At 41.1% G+C, this 26,019-nt stretch overlaps 1 protein-coding gene across 4 annotated transcripts in view; it reads left to right on the forward strand.

The window, feature by feature from the left end:
- ARMH3 (armadillo like helical domain containing 3) overlaps positions 1-26,019 on the forward strand; it is a 127,434-nt gene that overhangs the window by 2,060 nt on the left and 99,355 nt on the right. For 2 of the 4 annotated variants that reach the window (XM_064463987.1, XM_064463988.1), the window contains exons 2-15: positions 4,144-4,308; positions 4,921-5,032; positions 5,508-5,564; positions 5,696-5,842; positions 6,721-6,828; positions 7,954-8,046; positions 8,955-9,029; positions 9,704-9,790; positions 14,156-14,212; positions 15,255-15,298; positions 16,813-16,873; positions 17,904-17,950; positions 18,622-18,697; positions 21,395-21,488. In XM_064463987.1, the coding sequence (XP_064320057.1) occupies positions 4,931-5,032; positions 5,508-5,564; positions 5,696-5,842; positions 6,721-6,828; positions 7,954-8,046; positions 8,955-9,029; positions 9,704-9,790; positions 14,156-14,212; positions 15,255-15,298; positions 16,813-16,873; positions 17,904-17,950; positions 18,622-18,697; positions 21,395-21,488 (1,048 nt within the window). In that variant the 5' untranslated portion in view covers positions 4,144-4,308; positions 4,921-4,930. The remainder of the gene's footprint in view (positions 1-4,143; positions 4,309-4,920; positions 5,033-5,507; positions 5,565-5,695; positions 5,843-6,720; positions 6,829-7,953; positions 8,047-8,954; positions 9,030-9,703; positions 9,791-14,155; positions 14,213-15,254; positions 15,299-16,812; positions 16,874-17,903; positions 17,951-18,621; positions 18,698-21,394; positions 21,489-26,019) is intronic. The other 2 variants (XM_064463986.1, XM_064463985.1) reach the window with 1 other exon arrangement.

The following is a 26,019-nucleotide window of genomic DNA, read 5'->3' on the forward strand; positions in this document are numbered from 1 at the left end:
GCAGGTGTAGTGGGAGGTAGTCTGTGGTAGTCTGCATTAGGAAGCTGCTTTTCAAGGGGGGGGAAAAATAGGTCAGTAGTGGCATACCTTTAGATTGTACTATGTACACCTCTACCACTCTGAGTGGGATGGGTGGACTGGCTAGTAAATGCATATACTGGCACTGTGCTGGCGATTATGTTGCTTAGTACTGCAGAAAAAGTAGTAGGATCTCTGGGTTTTTGTAATCAGCATGTTTCTTGTTATATACTGCATGAAGGCACCTGGAAATTCTGCTAGGTGGATCCAGGACTTGTGTGCTGTGAGCGTTACTGTTTCCCTTGTTTGCGGGTTGGGCGCCTTACAGTTGTGAAGAAAGGTACAGTCTGAGCAGTTTTCATTTCAATGGACAATATACAAATAAGGTTGTAAAGAATGGATGACGTAGAAAAGCAGCATGGATGTACTAGCACAAGCTTAACTGCCAATGCAAAAGATGGCTGAGAATAAGCTGCAGAAGGGCTTATAGCAGGAATTTGGTCACAATGGTTGCTAAAGCCTTGACAAAATCTAGCCTAACGTGTTCTTCCTCTTTCATTAGTGATCTGCCAGGCTGCTGCTGAGTGGTCCTGGGGGTTTTAATACTGGAGCTTGAACTGGGTCAAAGTACTGTCTGTGCAATGGGATTCATAAACTCTGTGCTGGGTGCAGATTGTGTGTTGCTTCCAGTGATGGACAAGTGCTGGAACTTGTGTTTTGTCGCTCAGGTCCAATATTGACTCTGCGGAGTCATCATGTGGATTAATTGCAAGCTTTTCCTGGAACTTCACGGAAGAGTTTAATGACTACTTGGCTTAGGTTAACTTTTAGGCAGGGCTTTATCCCTCTCTCTTGCATGATCAAGAGAATTTTTGAACAGCTTTCCTTTAGACTTGAGTGATGTACCTGTAAAATACCTTGAAAGGCACGGGGTCCCAGGTACATGCAGTTGGTGGTAGGGGCAATTACTAGCCTTGAAATATTTAAGCAAGTGAATCCAATCTTAGTAGCAGTGGCAAGTCAAGGGATAGTGGTTTCTAAAAGCAAAAGTACTTCAGCTCTTATGCAGAGTCTTTATACATATTGATTGAAGTCCAGGGCTCTGGCATTAACAAACCAAAACAGATCCCATCACTTGCACTACCTTTTCAGAGAGGGAATAAATGGTTTGCCAAATAAGTCAATATGTGAAAATATAATTTTGTCATCTGTTTGTTTTCTTTTTATCTAACCATGAAGTGTTACGGTATATTTTTTTGAGGGTTCCACACTGAATAAAAAAATACACTTATTCATGTTTGATTGTGTGTGGAGATTGTGTATATGCATCTGTAATCCTGAAAACTTTCAGGTTTGTTAGCCTAGGCAATTAAATGCAAAATGCAGTGCCTGATGGGCTGCATGCAAGATTATAGAAGTTACATGTTCTGGATCCTGATGTCATTATAGTGTAGATGTGCATTAGTGTTATGTTCTCTACAGTAGTATTTTTGCTATTGTAAGATGATCTGTGGAATAATAATAAGTCTGTACAGGAGCAGCCACCGTTTTCAAAGTGTGCAAGTCTGAGTAAACCTCAGACTCAAAATGTCAGGTTAATTTTCCCCGTGGATGTTCTGACGAAAATCTAACAGAGATGTGTTCATCAGAATGTCACATGTTTGGTTGGAATCTCTGCTGCGAGTTCTGGAATGAAAGGGAGAGGAGGTGGATGGTTGGGTGTCCTCATCTCTTTCTTCCTGACTGGATCAGCTGATCCTGGGGTTGATGATAGATAAAGAGTCTGCCATGGCTTTTAACTTCCTGCCTTTGAGCTGCCAAGACTCGTGCTCTGTCGAGGTTTCTTTTAGTTCCAGATGAAGCATTTTGGATCTTCTGCTGCACATCAGGGTACTTGCTGTTCTGAAAATTCATGTGCGTGTGCTTCTGGCCCTGAGGGGTAGCTCTCCTGTGCAGTCGGTGACTACAGCAGGATTTACTTAGCAGCATGTGTTAATGGGACTGACCTATTGACAGAATAAATTATCCATTTGAACGTAAAATGTAGAAAATGCACTGGTGCTTTTTAAATGTGATGCGATTAAGGGATAATTGTTAACTATATTCAGTGTTGTTGTTTTCATAAGCTGTCACGGTGTCCTGATAATTTGACACCTCTACAACTTACTTATAAATGGTTTGTGCATTTAACAGTTGTTTTCTGCAGCGGCCTAGAAGGTCCCCGTTAGCAAAACACAGTTTCCTGTTTCTGTCTTTATGACATCTAGAAAGTGTAATTGCATAAAGTGAAAAGAAAAAGCCATTTGTACAGCCTGATCATCATAGGTCGTGAAACAAGCATGGCCTAATAAAGCGTTGGCATGAAAGGCGATTTTTACTTTCCTCCCCTTGCTCCTCCATGTGCTCATATGTAGAATGGCAAATTATAAACAAGAACATGATTTAATCCTTGCCTCTAGCAGTCGTCTTTGTACGTGCTCTGTGCAGCTTTGGTTGAGAGAATATGAATCTCAAGTCCCATTTTGACAGAGGCTAGAATTTTCACATGATCCCTCTGATGCTCACCCAGCATCAAGTCTTTGTTTCTTGTGGGATTTGTTTTTTTCTGTCTTTCTGGAAATGTAGGAAAAGCGTTAAAATGCAGCTCTCAAAGTCCGGGGACTAAGCAGGGTGTATTGATCCCTTCCCATTCACGTACACGTTTGCTGTGAGAACGCTGACCTAGAAGCATCAAGAGTTAGTTTATTAGTTATGACATTGGGATTCGTTAGCTGTAATTCAATTAGAAGCACGCTGATGTATGTGTTGGTGTGCTGGGGCTGGCAAGCTGCTTTAGGTTCAGAAACTTACAATTCTAGTTGGGAAATTGTTTTGTGCAATCTTGGGTAAGATTTGTATTGCTAGGCTAAAAGTGACATCGTTCTTGATTTGGTTTTTAATAGATTTCTCTCTGTTTCCAATTATGTTTCTAATTAGAATAATGTCTTATTTCCCATGACAGTTTAAAAATAATGCAAAGGCTATAAAAGAGAAGCTATCAGGATGATTGAATAATGTTTTCTTTTTCGTTTGTTAGACTGAAACCTTTTTCCACATTAATTGCATATATAGACCTACTAGGCTACAGGAGTAATTCTGGTATTTACAGAAGGTTATGGTGCAGTAGTTGCTAAGTTTTCTTCTGTCAGCGTGTCTTTGAGCTGTTTCCATTCTCACCCCTGCACATGCCACACTAGCCCTTAACCAGCCGGCAGTGCCGTTTCCCTTTCTAGGAGGAAGACAGAACACCTCTTTACTTTTCTATATAAATCTTAGCTTTTCAGGTGTGAGATCTGCTGCTCTCTGTTCTACCCCCTGCTTTCCCATCCAGGCAAAGCTCCTTCCCTTCACACCTGGGGTAGGGTCTTTTGCAGCAGCATTGTTTCTCCAGGGCCAAAGATGTTTTCCTTCCGCTTACAAATGAGGTTTATGGCTCAAAGGACAGATGTTTGAATAACCAACTCTGGGAGCCTGAGAGTCCTAGTTGAGAACATAGTTGTAGTTTAGGACTACCAAAAGCTGTCTGCAGTGGAAAGAATGTGGAAGAGATCTGGAACTGGCATTCAGTAGTTTCTGGAACTTGCTCTTTGAGGGAAAGACAGATCTAAATGTGCTGTGGTTGTGGGAGGGAGGCTAAATCCAAAGGTGTCTCCATGGCTGCCGGCTCAGAAGGCTCTGGGGTCTTAGATACTGACTGCAGTGAACTTACCTCTATGCGTATTTTAGCATGACTGAGGGCAGCTACCACAAGAGCCTGCCTATGTTTTTCTGGAGCATGACAGTGCTAAAGCTGTGATGCTTGCCAGAAAAATCTGTGATTGCAGATAGATACATATTCACAAGGTCAGAGTGGTGATATGCTTTGTAGCATCAGACGTGAGGTTGAGAGTACATGGCAGGCAAGTCACGCGTTCTGACTCTCAGCCCTGGAATGGGTTGACTGTCACAGAATGTTCAGGGCTATGGCTATGGCTGTTATTTTTTGTAACAGCTCATTTTGTAATAATGAGACTTCCTTTTTTTAATAGGATAACCAGTAAGTGTGAGACACCAAGTACTTAGAGTAAAACCTGTTTGTGTTTCTAGAAAACCCTTTGCTGTCAAATGGATCAGGAAATTCATCTGGATGGAAAAAAAAAAATTCCTGCAAAGCTTCTCCTGTGTTCCTCCATCTTCCTCCCAAAACTGACCCACATGTGATGCTTTTGAGGCTGGGGTTCTTTGGCTTGATTTGCAGAGCAGCTGGCGCAGGTGAGGGATGCCAAGGTGCAGAGAGAGGGATGAGCAAGGGTGGCAGGAGTATTTAAGGGAGGCTTTGCAGCCAAATGTTCCCAAGTGTTGGATGCCACTGCAGAGTGCAAAAGCAGAATTTGAAGTGCTTTGGTAGGCAGCAAATTAAATAGATAAGACTTTTTCAAACAGTTTCAGGAGCTTTTTGTCACAAGACGTCCTTGAGGCTTGACCAGCGTCAAAAAGGAATGAGTATCCATTTGATAACAAGTATCACAGTTCATGCAATGAGATTAAAAAATACTTACTTTTCTAGATGTAAACTGCATTGGTCTGGATCATGAATCAGCTTCTAACAGAGAAGAATTAAGAAAATTTATTAATAAGGAGTGTATTCTGTATCTGCCTGTGTCTGGGCTTTTGCATGTTTCCTTGAAATGGGCTATAGGGCTAGATGGGACCTTTGATCTGATTTCTTATCTGGTGTAGTTATTAAAGCCCCTACTTTCAGCTTGTGAGATACTATTAGTATTTCAGTGTAGTGAAAAAGTCTTTGGTGGTTGAGGCAGGCCAGATATGCCTTGAAGAAAAGTTCAAGTTTTCTTAGCCTTTTTTGTCTATTCTTACCTTCAGGGTATACAGCATGGCCCAAGCAGAGAAGAAAGGTGGGCTGCTCCGGAAATCTTCAGCCTCCAAGAAGCCATTGAAGGAGAAAGTTGTGTTGATGTATGATGAAATTTTCACGGTAAGGACTTGAACATCTCTTCTTTCTAAAACGTTGTGTTAAATTTTCTTGGTTTAGTTTGTGCTGAGGGCTCTGCACGATGGATTCTTTTCCCAAGGTAAAGACTGCATGGTGGTAGGCACACACTTCGGGCTCTCCTACTGTCATGCAGAGGTCTGTGTTCTGCTCTCTTTCTTAATGGCACCGTGTCCTGTTGTCTGCCAGGACCATTTGTGATCTACAAGAAGTCATGGCTTTTCAAGCATTTCTCAAAAAAGAATCCAGAAAATATAACAGAGGCATCCCAACTGAGAGCTACTTCTGTTTGTCCTTCTGTTTTGGGGAATCTGTGTAGACGGAATTGTATGCTGTGAGACCACTTGGTCATTCAGTGGGATGATGCTGACTCTGAGATACTCATGATCATGATTTTCTTTAAATTCTGCCTGAATGATTTCCTCTTGTTTGCTCTCATGGCTGTTCCTTTTCCTTTCAGACAGAGGACCCCAGTAAATGCAACCCCAGGTTTTGGGAGGAGCTGTTTCTCATGAAGGTAACGGGAACTGAACATCCTCTGATTTGCTGCTGCTCTTCTACCTACAAAGTGGCAGACTGTCAGTGCAAGGGCGTTTCTAAAGTGTCAGTGGTTGTGTAACATGCGTGAACTGCTTCTTAACCTGACAGGTCAACTTGGAATATCTAGAAGGCAAGCTGGAGGCTCTGGATGGGGAAGAGTTAATGAAGATAAAAGATAACATCAACTGCTTGTTTCAGCACTGCATCCAGGCACTGGGTGAGGAGCACCCAATCAGAGTGGTCAATGCATTACAGGTACCACACTGAGAGATAGGGAATGCTCTCTTTTGCTTCTGATGAGGCAATATATTTGCTGCCAGTATCAAACATCTTGTTCTCATTTCTTTGCTTCTGAGGAGAATTGATGTCTACAGAGCAGTTGCTGCTTACTGTCTGTGGAGGTTACAAACATTCAAAGTCTCTTTAGTCTTTGAAGAACAATTACTTGTTTCAGAATTCAAGAGGATCTGGTGATGCAGGATGAAGCGGATGGCAATGGGGAGACAAGAGGAGCTTGTTCACACTGCAGGCTGTCAATTTGGGGGCTCAAGAGTACTCTCTGTAGCTTTGTCTGTATTCTACTTTATCCTGTTCTCCCTCATTTCAGCCTCCTTTTTTAATTTCCATATGGGTTGAAAATGTAATAAAGCTCTGGAGAAGTTAGTGTGGAATTTATACAGGGGACTGCCTCTGCTGGACACTTCCTAATTAGAAGCTGTGAAGAATTGTCAGCCAGAATTAACAGTCATTTTCCTGCAGGCTGCTCCTTACCAAAGCTATGCTGTCCCCTGTCTTGTGCAGGAGACTCCCCTCTTCAGTCTTGATGTTTGATATTGTTAGTTCACAGACTGATTCTTACAATTTGGTGAATGCATTTGTCTCAGCTGTAGGAATACAGGACATGAATTTTAGATTTGGAGAAGTCATCTGTAGGAGACATTGGACAGGCAGTAAGCTGGGAAAAGTTGATTTAAAACAGAATATGTACACCTCTGTATGTGTGGCTTCCAGGCTGGTGGTATTAATTTAAATACCTGTGCTTTGCCACTTCTATGAGATGGTCTTAGGACGGGTTTTGCTGTTGATTTGTAAGTGTTGCCTTACATCTTACCCTCTGATTTTTCCCTTTGCAGACGTTGTGTGCATTGATTCGGGGTGTCCACCAGAAGAACAAATCCACTTCTGGGTTTGACATCATCAACATGCTTGTGGGTTTTGATAAGGCAGAGCTATGTATGAAGGTGAGGCCCTGGCAATGTCGAGAAACAGGTTTCACAGCAGCCTTGCTGTAGGGGCAGTGATTTGTAAACAAGTGTGTCTACCAAGGTGCAGCTTTTGGGGGAAATATTCCAGCCACTTATTAAAAACAACTGTCCTGAAATTCTTTACCTGCTAGTAGCACAAAGACACTTGGGGTCCCATGTTTGTTAGTAATATAACAGAGCACTTTCTGTTCCCTTAGTTCCATGCTGTGCAGTCACTATGGCTAAGAAATCTTAAGGCCAGAAAAGGCTGTCACAGGCCATTAGTAGCTAGTATTGAACCTCGTACCTTGAGCTTAATTTTTAGCTGATAGTCATATCCTGTGTTCTCACATTTCCATCAGCACATGTATCATTTCAAATTTATTTGATGCTTTTCACTGTAAAGATGTTGAGTTTTGGGAAATAACAAAGCAATCAGTGATAAAGCTGAATTTCCTCTTGTATCTTTCATCTCTCTACAATAAGTAGTAATTTTTCATCTGTCTACAAATAGTAGCAGATCTGGGGAAAATATTAAGTAGTAACTTGCCTATCAGAACTACACTTTTCCTTTAGGAATAACTGTATTACCTGTAACTTAGTATTTGGAAAACAACTATTTATGAATATATTCCAAACAGCTATATAGTATCTATTTTTAATCATAACTAATATACGACTATTAATTAGAGGTGTGCTGCTTGCAAAAAATCCCATGGTGCCTACAAGTGAAATGGAATATTGAAAAAAAACCACAACCCGCTGATATTATTGTCTTGCAAACAAAAGGAAGATCATATTTGTAGAGCTCAGAATTACTTTGTGAATAAAACCTATTGTTATATGTGTACAAAAATCTCTCATGCTTCTAGAGCAACTCTTGGAAAACGATCATGATGTTACGCCTCTAGTCATTAAAATGTAGTTAACACAAAACAATGTTGAGAACTGATAGTGTGAATGTGGCCTGGGTGACAGTATTAACAGCCTAATTATTGATTCTGGAATAACATGGCTTTACATTGGTGCTCTTGTATTTGAATCTCCCAAAAAGCTTTTTGTAACAAACATTTCAAATAATTTTAAATATTACTTTTAAATAACGTGATTGTTCTTCTTTAGAATCTGATGGAGAGCTTGGACTCACTCCTCTGCGCAGAAGGTTCTGAAAGCCTCAAAAGCTTGTGTCTGAAGCTACTTCTGTGCTTGGTGACGGTAAATAAATAAGCTGTATAATAACCTAAAGGCTTATATGAGCACCATCTTGAGGGATGGAACGGTCTCAAAACTTGAACAGAATGCTGCAGTGTGAAGCTTAAGGAGGAGAAATTGTGAATAATAACAAGGGTCAGCCCGGAATATGCATCATTGCTCCAACCACAGTGCCAATACAGATGAGCAGACTGGTTTCACCTTATAAGATAGATGCCAACCAGGGGAGAGACACAGGAGGAAGTGTCAATTGGATTTACAGGTGTGGGTTTTGTGGGTGGTTTGTTTTTTTGGCGGTGTTTGTTTTTTTTTTTTTTTGTTAAAGATATTTAGGGTGTCTGAGATAAATAGAAAGGGAGCAGAGGAGATGGGTTGAGGGAAGACAGGAAGTGTGGAGTAGACAAGAGTGGTGAGGATGTGAAGAATGAGGAAGTTGGAACAAATGGATAGCCATCTCCAAGAGATGATGAGTAACTGTGAACTATTTTGGCTGTGATAAGAGAATTGGGTGTGTGGGAGGTCTTCACTGCCCATTCATGATGGGAAGGTACTCAGTAGAGCATATACACCCTGTTTTTTCATTCTCTGCCTCCTGCATAGCAGCCTGCTTCAAGCTGCTGATGGCTGTTGTCATGCAGCTGTGTAAAATATCAATCTGTAGAGGAAAGGGGGAGATCTCAGAACGTGGGTCATGCTTCTTGCCAGAGGGAGCGGGGAAGGCAGGACAGATTTCTTTTACTTTGTGTCTAGCTCTACAGCTAGTCACATCTTGAGCTGCTGACTAAGTGTGAAATTCTGGATAAATGTGTCCCATCTGGTAGTAGAACTCTTCTGTTCCCAGTGTGTGCCAGAGGCAGCTACAGCATTGTGGAGGCTTCAGGTGAGATTTTAAAACTTGTATTTGTACTCAGGTGACAGATAACATTAGCCAGAACACCATCCTGGAGTATGTCATGATTAACAGCATATTTGAAGCTATTTTACAGGTAAGGGTTCTTCTTTCTACTGCTGGGGTTTTTCTTCCATAGTGATAGCTTTCGGTGAAGTATTTGCTTTTCAGCTTTTTCAGTACAGCATAGTTGACTGGCATGCTGTATTGCTTCCATTCATAGCTCAGTCACAGACTTTTTAAATGCTGTCTCTTCCTTACTCTAGTCTGATGGTTTTAGTCACTACTGAGTATTTAAAGTAATTTCACTTGAGACATTTGTGCATAGATAGAAGCTGAACAGATTTCTGGCCTGATTTCACAGATAATTCCTGTATCAAAGGAACTTTTTTCAAAAGGCAGTCTGGATATATTGAGGTTTTTTCTGCTCTTTGATAAATTATACTTTTTAGAAGTGGGACTGGGCTTGGGGAAACGAAGAAACTTGCACAAATAAATGTTGGTGAAGCACTGAGATGCCGTCCAGTGCTGTTGAGAAATGTATTTGCCCGTTATGCCCAGAAAGCCTATGTGCATCCTCTCTGTAATAAATAAGCTTCTCTGTGTGCAGAACGTCTTGGAAGCACCAACACTCCCTAAACCTTAAATACCCTCTTTCACTTAGGACATAATTTGCTCTTACACATACGTTTCACAGGCACACACTGTCTGAGAGTCACTGCAAGCTTCCTGAAGCAGGCCTGAACAGTACAGTGTGATTATTTATTCCAGATCCTGTCCAGCCCACTTAGTCGCAGGGAACATGGCTATGATGCTGTTGTCCTCCTTGCCTTGCTGGTCAACTACAGAAAGTATGAGGTAGGTATTCTTCTGGATAACAAAACCACCACTTCTCTCTACTTTATTAATTTACACAGGCCTCTGGGTTATTAAGGCAGCCTACAGTACAGTTTTTAGCAGTACACAGTATAACATTTATCAGGGTGTCAGTACAGAGCTATAGAAGTTTTGCAAGACAGTCATATTATGCTAACTGTATCTGTCTCTGACGTATGTTTATAATCAAATGTGTATGATATTCATACAGCTCGTTTTGTACAAACATGAAAGAAACTACCTAGGGGATTTGCATTTCCTTCATGGAAGTAGTCTGAAGAAAGTCCTTTTGGAAGAGTTACTGTTATGCCAAACTTTCATGTTTGCCTCTGTGTATGCAACTGTGAGGTTATACATAATCTCCAAAGTAAAATGAGCTGTCAGTCATCTTGGGCTTCAGACAGAATTTGTGATTCAGAACCTGACTAGCAGACTGAAGGAGCACAGATCCCCAGAAGAGATGGTGAAGCTGTGACCAAAGAATGAACTGAAACATCACAGCTACTGTTTCCAAGAGAAGTCCATCTCCATCTCTTTGATTCCTCTCTGAGAAACTTTATTCATCTTCCTTTTTCTGAATTAGTCGGCTACTTTGGTGTATTCCCATTTTTCCTGTTATTCATCACCATGAAAAAGAAACACTTCAAATGTCAAAAAATCGACCTAATGTTGGCTTTTTTTTGCATGAGGCATGATGCTTTAATGGTCAATCTTATATTTTTCCATAATCAGGAATATCTTAATATCCTTAGATTGGCAAAAAATGGGAAAGTGCTGGAATATCCCCTCATCAGAATTACTAGGTTTGGGTAGGCTCCAAAACCTACCTGATTTTATAACAGATCTTGTTTTGAGTTATGAATAGACCCAGAGAATAGGCAATTAGTCCTTAAGTAGAGTAGCTGCTTTCATTTGCTGTTCTTTGGCCCTTAGAGCCAATTTGGTGGTTGCCAGTTTGTCAGTGTATTGTAGCACAATTTCATGCCTCAAATCCTTTGGAGTTCTCTTTTTAGTTAACTGTGCTGCACTTGATAGGTTCTCTTTTGTTCTGAACTTCATTGGTTGCTAAATTGTGTTTCCAGCTGCTTAAGAAAATCTAATTAGGCTGAAAATTCATTAGTTGACTATGATTTTGTGTCTGTCTTTAACATGAATACCAGTGTGTTTTGCATCAGGATGTTCTTTTATATTTTTGGGATGTGAATTTTGTAGTCTCCTCTCAAATGCCCTGGGGAATATCTGTCCATGTTTTCATTACCAGTGTGGCTGAGATCTTGGCTTGCTCATGAAATTCTGTTCTAGGAGTAAAAATCATAGAATCATGGAATGGTTTGGGTTGGAAGGGACCTTAAAGATCATCTAGTTCGAACCCTGCTGCCGTGGGCAGGGACACCTTCCACTGGACCAGGTTGCTCAAAGCCCCATCCAACCTGGCCTTGAACACTTCCAGGGATGGGGCAGCCACAGCTTCTCTGGGCAACCTCTTCCAGTGCCTCACCACCCTCAGAGTGGAGATGAAAATTATTGACATGTCTTTACATGGAACCTTTAAAGGGATGTCCCTGATCTGAAACTGAGTAATTTTCAAAAGTTGTTCCAAATATATACGTAAGTCTTCAGCTATATTTTATGTTTGTTTTTTTTTTTAAATCCTAGTCCTGATTTCAGAGAAAATATTTTTACCTTGATACTATGTGAGAAAAACATAAAAGAGTAACTAAACAATTAACTATATCAGGAAAATGATGAAGCAAAGTGTACACAAAAGGCTGCCAGACAGAGAAAACACTGTGAGGAAGAGTTTTTATTTTATTACTTTCTCAGTGTTTTAAGGGATTGCTGCTAGAATAGCAAGTTAAAACAAAATCAGGTAGTGACTTTTAAATAGTTAAATTCCTTGATAACATCTAGGTGGAAATTTCTTTGCCTCATGTTCAACCTGCTAGAATTGTACATTGTGTCTTTTGCTAGGCAGAGCTGAAAGAAATTAGTCAAAATGTGGGTTTTTCCCTTTGTCTAGTTGTCATATAGTGTATCCGACAGCCCTTCACGTCTGGTTACGTGGAGTTGCCTCTCCTTGACACAGTCAACTACAAGTGCCGACGAAACAGCATTGAAGAGACAGAAATTGATATTTTTTTTAAGTCTCACACAACTCAAATTATTTTAAATGAACCTCTTTAACAAAAAGAATAATTATTTAAGCTCCAGTTCCCTGAAAGATGGCCTGCTTGCAGAGGAGATGGACTCATCAGGGCTTGCAGCAAAACTGCTGAATCATCCCTAATGAGTGTTCAGGGAAGACTCTTGCAAGGATAATTGAGTGGACTCTGGCCTTTGTGTTACAGATGTGAAGATAAGTTAAGCACTGAACTAGGGATTATATGTGGTTAGCTTGGGTTTTTTTCTTTTCCTTTTTTCTTTTCCTGTCAAAAAAATTGTTTCCCATAGGTTTGCGTTGGAGGTGGAGATACATTTTGGGGCACGGAGGAGATCTCACTCCTTCGGCAAGACCTTTGTGCTTCTTCATATAATGCTTTGTACTGCAACACTTTGTATGTAGATTATACTGGTTAGTCATCTGCCTGCTGCTTAAGGAGTGAGGGAAGCCTAGAGGAGACAAGGAATGTATCAGGGGAATAGAATACTTCAGACAGGAATTACTAAACAGAATTCTGCTGGTATAGAAATGACAATTGAAGAGATAGAGGGCAGAGATCTGTACCAAGCTAGACCAGATTCATGACGCTATCAGCCATGCACTGATGACATCTTGCTGCCAAGAGGCAGGAGACATGGAACACATCTTGGAAAGTCAAGAGCAACAGGAGCATGAAGGGAGTTCATAGGTTGGAGATGACAACAAACCCACTCCCCTTCCCTTTCCGTGATGGGACCAAACATATGACTGGGTCTCAGGGCAGCTTGGTGGCGCTGGTCAGTGTAGTATCTCTGCTTATTCCTCACATCTGGGAATGTGGATAACCCTGCAAAGCCTCTAATCCAGCATAGCCCTGCTGCCTTCTGCCTGGAAAAGCCCCATCACTTTTATTGGTCATGAGTCACAGGCTGGCCTCTCTTCTGTATGTGAGCTGTGGTGTGGAGAGTTGCTCCTTGTTGCATAAGGAGAGTAAGAGAATGACTGAAATCAGCAAAACTGAAATATATTTACAAGGATGGATTTTAATCTATATTTAGTTATGAATTTGTGAAGCTTGCTGCAGCTTTACTGACACTGACTAAACTTAATTTCTGAAGGGTATCATGTTTGTACAGAGAGGACAATATATTGTTACTCAATAGGAGCCTCTACTCCAGCCTCAAGGAAGTGTCTTTGCATGCTTTGCGCACAGATGGGTTCTGTGTGAGTTTTCTGTCTTTTTCTGAGACAGCAGACAGGGCTGTGTGCTGCCACAGACAGGCTGACAGACTGTCTGAGTTTGGCTCTGTTCTGATCAGTTTCTTTTCTGAACCAAAAAGAAAGCCTGATCCTCCCAAAGCACCAAATAATTGAGAGTGTGGTGTTTTCTGATCAGCCTTATTTTTAACTTGCTGCCACGCTGCGGGCAAATCAGTTGGGTAACTGTAACTTGTAGGGCTGCATCTGATGCATGCTTTGTGTTTTGTTCTTCCCATCTACTTTGCACGTAGTACATAGTCTTTTCTTCTCTGTCCTGGTTCCAAATCAACCTTATTAGTTTTGCACTGACACATATAAACAAGGAAAAACAAATGCATGATGCTGATCTAAATTATTAGGACTTATCTTTATAGATGCAGCCTGTGTGCTTTGTTCAGCTAAATTCAAGAATTTATATTCTCCAGAGACTCCTAGCTCTCAGTGGTGTAAACTGTAAAGTGTTGAGCTCCAACCCAGCAGCAGATGAGTCTATAACGGTCATGCCTTCCTGGGTCCTCCTTCCTTTAAGCAGTCTTCACAAGGTTTTGCAAAAGAGTGATATCAGAACACTAATATTCAGTCCCAGCTTCGCTGCTTGTTCCTGCTGCATAACAGTGTGTCACAGATAACAGGCTTGCAGGACAGCTGCTCCACTTTCAAGACTGACAGGTGAGCTAGCAGAGGAGCAGAAACTCCCTCTCTTAATTAAATCAGGAGACTGCCTGGCTCAGCCAGTGAAGAGAAGGTGTCCCAGGCATAAAGGCCTTAGCGTGTGCTGTGACTCCTGTTTCTTTGTGTGTTCTGCTTTGTGGGACAGGAGAGAGAGTCTTCCCAGGTGGTTGGGTAAACTTGGAAAGAGAATAGTGTTGGTTTTTTTCATGAAGGCTGAACTTAAAACCGATTTTTTTTTTTTTTTTTTTCCTTCCTTCTCCCCTGACCCTGAGCAGTCAGTGAATCCCTACATTGTGAAGCTCTCCATCGTAGACGATGAGGCCACACTCAATGTGAGTATTTGACTTGATTCCTCTGTGCTCTTGGTGATGCTCTTTCATATGCGGTGTTAGTGTGATGAATGCAATCATGGTGTCTGGTAGAAAGAAGGTCTAGGAACAGTGCTACTGTAAAGAACACCAGTATAGTGGGTTTCTGTCCTAACTGTACTCTTGCAATAGGTTAGGCAGCTCCTGATCTGGACATTTTGATCACCAGTGAAATGGTGGGAGTGGTTAAAAAGCTAGGTAGCAAGGAACACGCTAAAGTTGATCTATTATACATTTACGCGCTATCTGTACACTGTTTGCTGTCGTGTGCGGAAGAGACACAAGATAGCTTATGCCAAAGATGGTCTGATTCCCAGTGCTGTGTCATCTGATTTTACCAGTCCACAAGCCAATTCTTGTAGCCTAGTGGAGGCTTGTACCTGAGACAAGAATCCTACAACATATTTTGGGTTGTAGCCACTGCATAAACTTCATATCCAGGCCTGGATAGAAAGTGGTAGCACACTATGAGCTATGTCAGGTCTGGACTTTGAAGCTGTTCTTTAGGCATGAAGGAAAAAGCAAGCTCCATGCTAACTAAAGGGCAAGAACGATTATTCTGAGTTAATTAAATTAGCTTGACAGAAAGGAAGATCAATAGCTGTGGAATTGTGGAGGCTGTTTGCAAGAAATGGAAAGGTTACTAGTGTTTATGACCTTTGTTTTGAACTTTTGGATGTCTTTACTCTGACACCAGTTTCCTTCTGAAGTTCTTGCTGCTTTATTGAGGCTTCTTGAGTGACTAAGCTCTGTCTGGAGGTCCAAGGAGAGTAAATGTTCTCTGTTGAACTTAGTAATTAGATATTCAACTTTAAATTTTGGTGTCTTGATTATTGGATGATGTTTTTCTTATATCATGTCTTAATAGTTCAAACAGCTTCAGAGGAAATTCTTCATAGCACACTAGGTTATCTTTGGGAGGGAGGGAGCACTGCTATTTGTGTTCTGTGTGTGATTTCCTGCATTGAGGTTTGTAATGTAAAGATTTCTTTAACACTTTTTTCAGGGAATGGGACTTGTAATTGCCCAGGCTTTATCGGAATATAACAGGTAAAACCTAATTGTCTCTTGTTTTTCAGTGCATGATAGTTGCTGTACATTTCCACAAACTGTTTTTTTGTGTTAAAGCACTTATCACCTAACAGCCCTGATGTACCTGGAGAGGCAGGGAATAGTCTTATGGCTTGAGGTACTTCAGCTCGGTTGTTGCTGTCATTGCAAGTGTAAATGCATCTGTACCAGCTGTGCTGATGTGCTTCAGAAGAGATCTTGCTGTAGGGGAAGATATCTATTGCATGTTTTTACTATCATGGATTTTACCTCTGTATGAACCTTGTGTAAAATCTTAATGCCAAGTGAAAAGATAAATGATTTGCTGAGTACTTCTCTGTTAGAAAATTGATTTAACTGAAACAAAATCTAAAAAGACCAAATGTATCCAGGACTATCTGCATGCCAGATCAGAGTTAATTAGGGGATGTATGGTCTTATGAATGGTGGAAAGCATTAACTGCATATGAAGAAAGTGCCAGAAAGCCAGTGGTAGGGGTACCCTCTTTCCAGCCCCTGCTTTGTAAGCAACAGCACAAAATACCTAAGTTTTCCTAAGAACAAAGTGCTTCAGAAAAATTTGGACACTTACAGCAATTTCTCCTGAGCAACCCAAGACTTTTTTTTTTGGTGCAGTAGGATTCTCAAAGTATCCAGAAAAATGTTTTAATTCCTTTGAAGGTCCGCTATTATAGATAAGTGGATGACTTACAAGATCAGCAAATAATGTAAATATATTTAACAGAGTAAATTATTAGAGTAAAGCAGAGAGAACCTCACCCACATAACTTCCTTCATTGTGACAAAAGCTGTCTCAGACTATGGCCTGTTTTGCTTAGCTCTTTCTTTCCACCTTCCCAAAAAATTTAGAATTTTTTCCTTTGAATGTTGCATCAGGTTCCTGTAAGACACAATAAATGGCAATGTGAGCTTTGCTAGTCCATTTGAATGCCAACTGAAGCAACTTAGCTTAAGTCTGCGGTACCCAACCTATTTGTTGACTTTACTTACTCCAGTTCCAGTCACTTCACCTACTCCAGGAACATGGGATCAGGCCATGAACCATAATGGTCCTCATGGTTTCTGCTGGCCGTAGGGTGGTAGATTCTGGTTTAGTCTGTAGCAGATGCTGATTGAAATGAAACTGTTCCGTGGTTACTGACTGTGTGTGTGTTCATGTGGTTCATTACTGTTTTGCCAACGCAGGACAAGATTTCCTAAGTCACTCAGTGCCTTCCCTTCAGTGTTGGCCCAGACTGGATGTATCCTCTGTAACAGCACAGGCATTGTTCAGTCTCGCATCTTTCAGCAGCCCCACTTAACTCTACACAATTTACAAATATTTTAATACCCTTTGCATCTCTTTCTGTGAGTTCTTGAAAAGGGCTTGCGAATGCTGAAGCTTTCTCCATCCTGTATGCTTATCAGATAAGACCACCTCATAGGGATTTAGGCAAAATAACCCTAGTTCCATTTCTAACCCTGAAGCTTCATCGTTATTCTTTTTTGTGCAGGCAATACAAAGATAAGGAAGAGGAACACCAGAGTGGTTTCTTCTCGGCTCTAACTAATATGGTAAGCAAGGAAGCAGTGTTTTTCTGTTCTTAAAATAGGTGCCTTCATGGAAGTTCAGCAGATGGCTGTTTCCAAAAACTGTGAGTTTGGGCTGTAGGTTCTGGAGGAGGAGATGCATTGATCCAATCCAAACCAAATACAACTGAAATGGATGTATTCTGAGGAGCATGTTGTTGTCTGGCTGGGAAAGGTCTTTCAAAGGATGAGATCTTTATTCTGATGTTTATAATTGAAATTGTTTTCCTTCAACTTCATTCTAGTTTACTTCATTTTAAAAATCACAATTACTTGTTGGACATTTTTAAACAGCTACTTATTTTTAAAAACAAGTTGTTGCTCTGCTAATGTAGTCTAAAACAGAGAAGCTGGATATTTTTGAGGCAGTTTTGTCTGTCAGTAGCCTTAGAGATCTGTTTATTTTTACTGTCTTGTTTCTCAAGCCTGTGTGCATGCCTGTAGCTATGAAGTAAGCTTGGATTCTGCTATGGGCAGTGTCTTCATTTTCGGAGGGGTACCATCCAAAGGCAATTGTGAATGTCTTCCTTGTAAAGAGTATCCACTGTTCACCTTGTTTGGTTTGGCTTTGCTTTAGTCTGAGATTTAACTGTAGTCTGAGATCTAACTGACAGGAAGATGTCCTGTAAGTAAAGACAGTTCAGCATTCACAGCTGTCTGTCAGGAGTGACACAGGTAAAACTGCTGCCACTTTGGGGCATGCAGATAGGAAATGATCTCTGTTGTTCTCTTACAGAATCACAGACTAATCCAGGTAGGGATTCAAGATACAGTCTTTTTTCCTCTTTTGTGATTTGACAGGTGGAGCATTGGGCAGTGGCAGTAGTGCAAAATAAAGTGTGTTTGTAGATGGTCATCCTGCTTCACATTTGTATTTTACTGGTATTAGAAAGTTGCATGTGTGCCTTGATGAGAACATGTCTTCCAGGGCACTTCTGATTTAGTTAAATCCGTCTTCTCTCTTGTCTAACAGCTTTCGCAAATTCCTCCTGTGCAATACTTTTTCTTTCCATAGGTGGGCAGCATGTTCATAGCAGATGCTGATGAGAAGATCTCAGTCCAGTAAGTGCACAGGTGTTGGTTACACGATGAATGGAAACTCACTACACTGGTCAACATGATCTGGTCCATCATGGAGCTGTTCTAATGTAGCAAAGCAAACTAGAAAGACAAGTTCTCTTTTAACTAAAATGGTACTACACCCCTGCAAACAATGGATTCTCACTGCAGTGAGAAGGGTGCAGCAAGAGAAGCCACAGCTGAATTGCTTGTGATGAAGTGTATAAAAAAACCCTCTGTGGTTTTTATGAGGCATTTTTGGCACATAATAGGAATGTTGGAGGTGGCAGATGGGAAGTGATGGTTCATGCACTCTTATCCCCAAGAAAATGCTTTCTAAATCAAGGGGGCAAGTGATAGATATGAGGGTTTGTGGTGTCTGTAGGAACCTCTGCCCTTAAAGGAAATGACTCTAGAGGGAGAACACAGAGCAACGAGAGAGACCTTCAGCTGGAAAGGAGCAAAGACTGTAGCCGAGCTCTAAAAACAGCTCTTTTTATGGATTGCTAAGTACTACTAATAATCAGAACAACGGGATTGCAGAGGCAGAGTTTTATATAGTTGAAAAAAAAATTCTTCCTTTCAGACAGGCCATGCTTCTGAGAAACTTTGCTCTTGAGAATCTCATCTGGTGCTAGCCCTTAACTGTGCTTTTGCCTGTATCCTTTCCACAGAACGAATGAAGCGATCCTTCTGGCCCTCTATGAAGCTGTTCACTTAAACCGGAATTTCATCACAGTTCTGGCACAAGTGAGTTTCAGTGCAGTGTTTGCCTGTTTCTTTGTAGTGGATGTCTTTGAAATTAGAGAGTCAGAAATTGAGTTGGTGAAAACATAAGTTCTCTACTCCCCTACCCTGCCACCATACTTGTCGTAGGTGTAGATAAGCATGAAAGATCAAAAGTAGGCCAGGGCCTGGATTTATTGTACTTTTAGCAAATGCTACCTGGTAAAGTTTTGAGGGCACAGCTCATGTTCAAGTGAGCCATTTTTCCCACTGAATGGGAAGGGCTGTGTGGAGTGCCTTCTGTGCCCTATTGATACCCCCTTTAAGGGGAGGATGGAGTGAGTGGACTGGTGGGGATAAGACTGCTGCAGCTATCAGAGCAATTCATGCTTTGTTAAGCTAGGGTTGAGGGAAAGAGAGGCTGATCCAGCTCCAAAGTTGGATGAATTGACCAGTCTGGGTGTGCACAGACTGCATGTTGTTTGTTTGGATTTCCCTTGCTTAGGGACTAATCAACATGTGACGACTGTTGTGTCAAACACTGTTTTGTGTTCAAAGTTTCTTGGAGACCCCAACACCTTTGGCTTGGGAGACTGTTGCCAGAGCATAGTACTCTTCCTTGTGCTGTTTATGGTGAAGAAATAGCTATGGCAGCCCTCTAAGAAGCAGTGGTCTTATCTATACCTCTGATCACAAACCTCTGGATGCTTTTCAAAACACTGTGTGAGTTTGGAAAGGTGGTTATTGCTGGGAGGCGGATGACGAGTCTGCTATGGAGATCGTGTTGTGGCTGGCTGGGAGGATAGCCCGATGTGTTTAGGAAAGCCTTCAGGTTTAGGCTTTTAATTTTGTTTGTAAGTACTGCTGGTAATCTGTGAGAAAAATGACATCAGCAAACCAGTTAACACCTTCCTCCAGTTATTTCAGGTCCTCAGAGTACAAACATACATTGCAGGCTAGACACTTGGCATGATGGAGGAGTTCTTTGGGGACTCCTGACAGTAGTGGTGATGGAAGAGGTGTGATAGTCAGATCTACTGCCTCTGAAGAAAGCTTCTGTTCCATGGGTGGTTAATTTGCTGAGGTTGCCTGCCTCTCTCATCCCAGGTTATTTATTCCTACCGCTTGTAAGAGATTTCTGCTCTTTCAGTTCTATGAAATACCAACTCAGGCCTTTCTGTGGTCAAGATATCCCTGGGGGAAGAGAGGCCTTTGGCGGGGAAAAGAGTAGGGCACAAAAAGAGCAGCTAGAGTAAAAGCTCTTAAATTCTAAAATTTAAAATTCTAAAATCTAAAAAGAGAAAGGATAAACTAGCTATTTGTGAAAGTGATAGCTGAAGTGGCCACTGACCAGTGGGTTTAATTGAAGTGGAGGTCTGATGTTCTTGGGTGGATTGTCTGTAATCCCTCATTTAAGAGAGGGCAAGGTAGGTCATGCTATCCTTTGAAAAAACCTCATAAAAGCCGATGAATGCTCTTGCCTAAGTTCATGTCCATTATTAGGGACTGCAGGAATGACTACCTGCTGCTGTCTGGGCACATAGGAAGAACAGGGACACAGTTGGGTTGATGCCTGAAGTGTTAAGGGTTTGTTATACTTACCAGCTTGTTGGTCCTCGGTTTTTGCTGCTAGGTGGCACTATTATATCTCAACTGATGGTTAATGTTTGGGGAAAAAGAAAGGTAAACACCATAGCAAAAATCTATGGAAGCAAACCTGTTTTGTGTAAGATTTTTCAATGGAAAATTGTATTTTAAAGATTAAATCAGTACCTGTAATGATTTAAAATTGTCTTTGAATTGTGGTATGTGTGTTTGTGCTTCCCATAAAATACATGCATTTAAAGTTTCTCTTATAAAACGAGGTATTAAAAGTCAATGTGCAGGATATCCACTTGTGAAAATCCTACGAAACTAACATCAGATCACTAGTTCTGTATCCCTTTTATTTTGAAATTATGATTATATGTTAAGGCAAATGACACATTTATGTAAAACTTGCTCTATGAAATGGACACTCTGCTTGGCAGCCAGACTTAAAATAGCATGGCAGATTGCCTAAAGTCTCACCAGTGTGGATAGATCTGGAAGCTTACAAAGAGTAAAGTCAAAGCAGCAGTTAGGCAGGCAACTATTAGCAAAGATGAAATGGGGAGAGTAACCAACTGATGGAAGCTGAGAGGATCGATAATGATAGTGTTATTTATGTTATGTACTCTTTTCCTGCAGAGCCTGGGCTTTATAGTGAGACAAGGAAGTAATAAATTGTCATTATCTTTGAATATGAACAGGTGGAGGGCAGGAGTGAGGACAATTTCCTTTTAGAAAGAGAAATAAAAGGATCTTGGAGGAAGACTTCAAATGCACACCATCGGATTATTTTGTGGGGAATTGGAAGCTATAAACAATGTAGGCTTTTGTGTACCTTTTCCCATTCTACACGGGGGAAGGGTGTATTAGCTGCCTGCTGGGGACAGCCACCACTTTCTGATGTATTGGCATGTTTTGTGGGGTAAAGAAATTGACGTACAGCTTAACTGTAGATGTCCAAGGTCAGGAAGCATAGCCTTGCTTTTTGGAGGAGGGGTTGAAGTTTCTTGAGACTTCATTAGTCCTGTCTATTGTGTGAGTGTGTGGAACAGTACAGCTAGTGATCTGTATGAGTAGTGCCTGGGGAAGCTGTTGACCTCTCTATGTCTGGGCATTTGTTTTTTCTGTTAGAGCCATCCTGAAATGGGGCTGATGACAACACCAACAAGCCCCATTCCAACAACGCCTGTCACTCCACTGGGAACCACCCCGCCTTCTTCAGATGGTAAGAAATAAAATATTCTCCTGGGGAAGAAGAGTAAAAACTGTAGAATAACTAGCAAAGCATTTTCTTAAGATGGCAACTTACGAGGTCTGTCTGGAGCAGATGTAACCTGGTGATCTCTTCCTGGACCACTTGCCTTACTAAACATGAGCAAGATTCTTTGACTTGAATTTATTTCTGTTTTGCCTTGTATATTGCTCAATGAAGTTATGCTGATATTCCTTCTGAAAACAATACTGTCCCAGTATCTGCATGAAGATACACCCAGCCCATTAGTTATTCTATGTACGCTTTTACTTCCAAATATTTCTAGTGTCAGGTTCTTTGCCTGGGATTATTTGTAATTGGAACACATTTACAGAGAATTGCAGTGGATTCCTGCTTGTCATTAATACACTTGTCCCCAGCTTTGAATTAATTGGGATTTAAATCCAACCTGGATGTGGAGGTGTTCTTCCCTCTTGTCGCCTTTTCTCTGATAGGCTTTGCAAATAACTGCTTGCCCTGAGATCTTTCTTCTAAATGAGATGTTACATGTCCCCATAAATACACTTTGAAATAATCTAAAATAAACCCTGTTTTGTTTAAGGTATGGGTAGATATAGCCTACTTTGAGAAGAAATCCAATGGCTGCTGTCACATACTCTAATGGCATTCTCTTGATCTGAAGGAGGTGTTCAATGAAGGAACAGAGTCAGTTTGAATAGAGCACAGTTTGGAAATATTCCTGGGGAAAAGCAGCCTGGGTTACTCAGTTTTATCAGCTATTCAGGTCATTTGATATCCTAGTTAAGGATGATCCTCCTTGTGGATGAATTCTGTCTGGTTACCATGGATATCAAAAGCTTCAGTTAAAAAGCCCCCTATGTCTCAAGTCTCCCTGTGCATATAACATAAAATGTAGAGGGACGGGCATTTTGTGGGCTTCTGTTCAATGTGTTCATTGCAAATGTATCCGCCCACACACCATATTATACAACTGACAGAATTTATGCTTACCTACATGTACAGCTTGCTCGCACTTTTTTAAATTTACCAGAAAACAAAAGAAAACAAAAACTCTGTGCTGCTTTCAGCAGAGGCAGTGATCTTGTGAAGCTTGAGGCTTCTTGCGGCTTGTAAGCTTGCTAAGTTTAAGGAGAGGAGCTGATCTTAATGTGCAGCAACTACATTGGGAAGCATTCTTTATTTTTATTTGCTGTCACCTTGCTGATCACTATTCTGAGTGACTTTTTTCTTTGAGGACCTTGGCTTGGTTTAATTTGGGTGGTGGTGCTTTAGTATCGCTGTTGTTTTAAAGGTATGTCAGAATTTTCCTCATTTTCTAAGGTCTTGCAACTCAGCTGTAAAATTTGCCTATGGCTGAGAGTTAGCAAGAGGCTTTTTGGCTTTGGAATGAAAAGATTGCTTTCTTCTTTTCTCTGCATTTAAAAAAAGTGTAGTTGAGCTATTTTAAAGTTACAGCAATATACAGAAATCCATCTATGGGTTTCAGGCACTTTTTAAAATGCGGACGGATTGAAAATGGGTTCAAATTCTTGTGTGAAATTTCTCTGGTTGTCAGCCAATGATATGAATTAAGACCTTTTAAAGTTTAAAAATGTCTATTAAAAAAATCAAGGTCTGCAGCATGAACCAGGATACGCAGTGATGTGTTCTTCAGAGTGCTTTCTTCTTTTTTTTTTTTGAAAATTAGACTTTTGCTAGAAATTGTTGATCCATAATATGTAAATCAAGTGTGCCTGTCACCATAGTTATCTGAATGTCAGTTTGCTTACTGTTGTTAAATATTCATTCACTGCGTTCATTGTAACAGCTCCAGAAGGACCCACTGGGGATATAAATACATTTTTCAGACTTTTAGCTAAATCTTTGAGCTATTCATAATGTTGGGGGTGAAAAAGCTTCTAGTCTCATTGCACAGACTTTTCCAACAGACTGGGCACGTAAGCAATGTGTCAGGAGCCCTAGAGTGTTAAGACTGGACTAAAATGGCTGACGCTTGGGGCTGTGCAGCCTTTAGAAGCTAAAAGCCCCATTATCATTTCTTTGATGCAATTTGAACAGTGAGGTTACGTTGATCTATTGGCCTGTTGTTTCCAGGGGCTACAATTTTGTATTCAAGGTGATTGTATAACCCTGAGCTCCATGAGAACCTCTGCTATGCTCTGGGCACCTCTGTGCTTAGTTTAAAGAATCCTGCATTCTACTGTTGGTTCAGCTCCTTCATCTATCTGTGCCTGTACTTGCACCAGTTCCAGGGGTAAATAAGCCTTACTTGCCTCATTACAGGGCTATGAGATATAAGGCTGAAATTATGAAAGGCATTGTGTGTTAAAGCAGACTTTGATCCAGAATACAGTTGTGTACAGGAACAAATCACTTCCCCCTCAGAGCCCTAAACCTAGCCATCCAAAAATTAGATGTGAGTAATGCCTCCCTTCTTGCAAGGTCCAATCTCGTCATAAATACCTATTTCTTTCCTCAAGAATGAGAAAATCCTTGACCATTCCTGAGGACACATGGAAAAGAGATAATATAGTTCTTAAGACGTGTGTCCTAGTGGTCTGCAGATCTGTTTCCAGCGCAAAAGGGAGCCCTATCTTAGGCTATCTTTATAGCTTGAGAAGAGAGACGGCCTTCTGGTGGTCATAATTCAAGTCAGCTATGACCTCCTGCATGTGAAAACCTGTGAGTCTGAGCTCCGAGGCAGCCAGAACAGTATTGTTATTGTCATGTCAGGACAGGCATGTAGAGCTGGAAAAGATCCCCTTGACTCTTTGAATGTAGTGCCTTGTGCTTGCAAGCACATCATCATAGAATCCCTTAATTTTATCAAACTGTCTTAACTGGTTAAATTTGTTTCTCAATAATTCCTGTTGGGAGGCAATTTCAGCACCTTGTTCCGTGGTTAGAAATCTTCGACTTTCCAACCTGTGTTTCTTGTCAGTTTTTACCCATTTATCATGATGTTAACCTTACTTTGGAACACAGGTAGCTCTTTCTCATATGTTGGGTTACTCACCTGTGTATTTTGCTATCTCATTAGAAGGGACTCTGTTCGTCTGATCAACCGACTACCCTTTCTCCAAGCTTGCTCGAGTACGAGTTCATCCTCTTTAAACATGGGATCAGCATAATTACGCACAGGGCTTGAGACAAGGTCTCACCAGCACTTCTGCAGGGCATTACTGCGTTCCTATCTCTGCTAGAAGTGCCTTTCTGGATATGCTGTACGACCAGGCTCTTCAGTGCTTTGTGTTGGTAGCTTGTCATCTAGTGATCTGATAGTGTACCATGGTATCACAGCATTTCGTTTGCAGCTGATCAGCTCTCAGCCTTATGGCTTGCAGTGTTGAATTTTGTCTTGTATTTATTATCTGGTCCTTGGTTTTATGCTGTTCTTTGTGCGCAGTCTGATATTCCTCTGTGTTTGCATATACCAACTTTCTGCCATTAACAGGTTCATTAGCAAGCAACTGTTTCTTGTGCCTGGATCACTCACAAAAAAGAAAACTATTCCCTAAACTGACACATACGAGTTCAAGTAGTAATCTCTTCCCAGACTAATATTTTCTCCAATTATTTCTCCTTTGCCAGATCTTTGTTGTACTTTAAATTTCTGTATTGGATCCCACCTATCTGCTTCACTTCTATTTTTTCATACAGAGCTGTATTAAATGCTTTACTGAAGTCCTCCTAGAGTAGCTCCATCAGTTCTGTGTTTTTTTGTTCTTTTTTTTTTTGTCTGAGCTGATTTATCTTAAACAATGTCAGACTTAACCTGGCAGGATCTGCAGGCAAATGCATGCTTCATTTTTCCCACTTCTCTTTCCCCCACTTCAGTATTTCTCGTAAAGCGCTTCTGAATGAGGAGACTGAGAATGGCCCTTGTGGATGGCTCAGGCTCAGTCATCAGTAAAAATGTGGCTCAGTCACATGATAGAGGTTCGACAGCTCATAAACTCAGTGGTCCAGGTGGTACCTGGGGAGTGAGCAGGAGGCACGTTGTGCAATTAGTCGAGTAATTGAGATGGCTTCTTCTAAAGCCTAAGGCAGATGATGTCCAGTGTTAAGGTGTCAAAAGTACAGCTGGTGGTAACAAGGAGTGTATCCTAGAGAAATGCCAAGGAACAGCTATTCTGCTGCAGGTATGGAAAGTACATTTCTGCTCCCTGCAGTGTTATGATTTCTTTAGCACAACCTATGATTACTTCTGCTTCTCAGTTTTTATGAAGCTGTTCTTTTCTACCATTTTGGTCATGCAATCATTGTTACATTACTGTCTTGTGTGTTGCTTCTCCAAGAGAGGCAGGAAGGAGGAAGGAATGGAATCGATCTGGATCTTTTGGAACTGAAATTCCAAAATTACTGAAACTAAGAAGGGTCTTTGCTGGGAACACTTCTTTCCAAACTGAGAATGGTGTGAGTTGGTTCTAAGAATTAATTGGACATCGGTGAGAATATATTGAGCTCCCTTGGTTGGGAATGTTGATGAGTGCTAAAACAGCAGGCTGATCTCCCTTGGGGT

The sequence above is a fragment of the Phalacrocorax carbo genome, chromosome 12, assembly GCF_963921805.1.
Source record: "Phalacrocorax carbo chromosome 12, bPhaCar2.1, whole genome shotgun sequence".
In the NCBI taxonomy this organism is placed as follows: domain Eukaryota; kingdom Metazoa; phylum Chordata; class Aves; order Suliformes; family Phalacrocoracidae; genus Phalacrocorax; species Phalacrocorax carbo.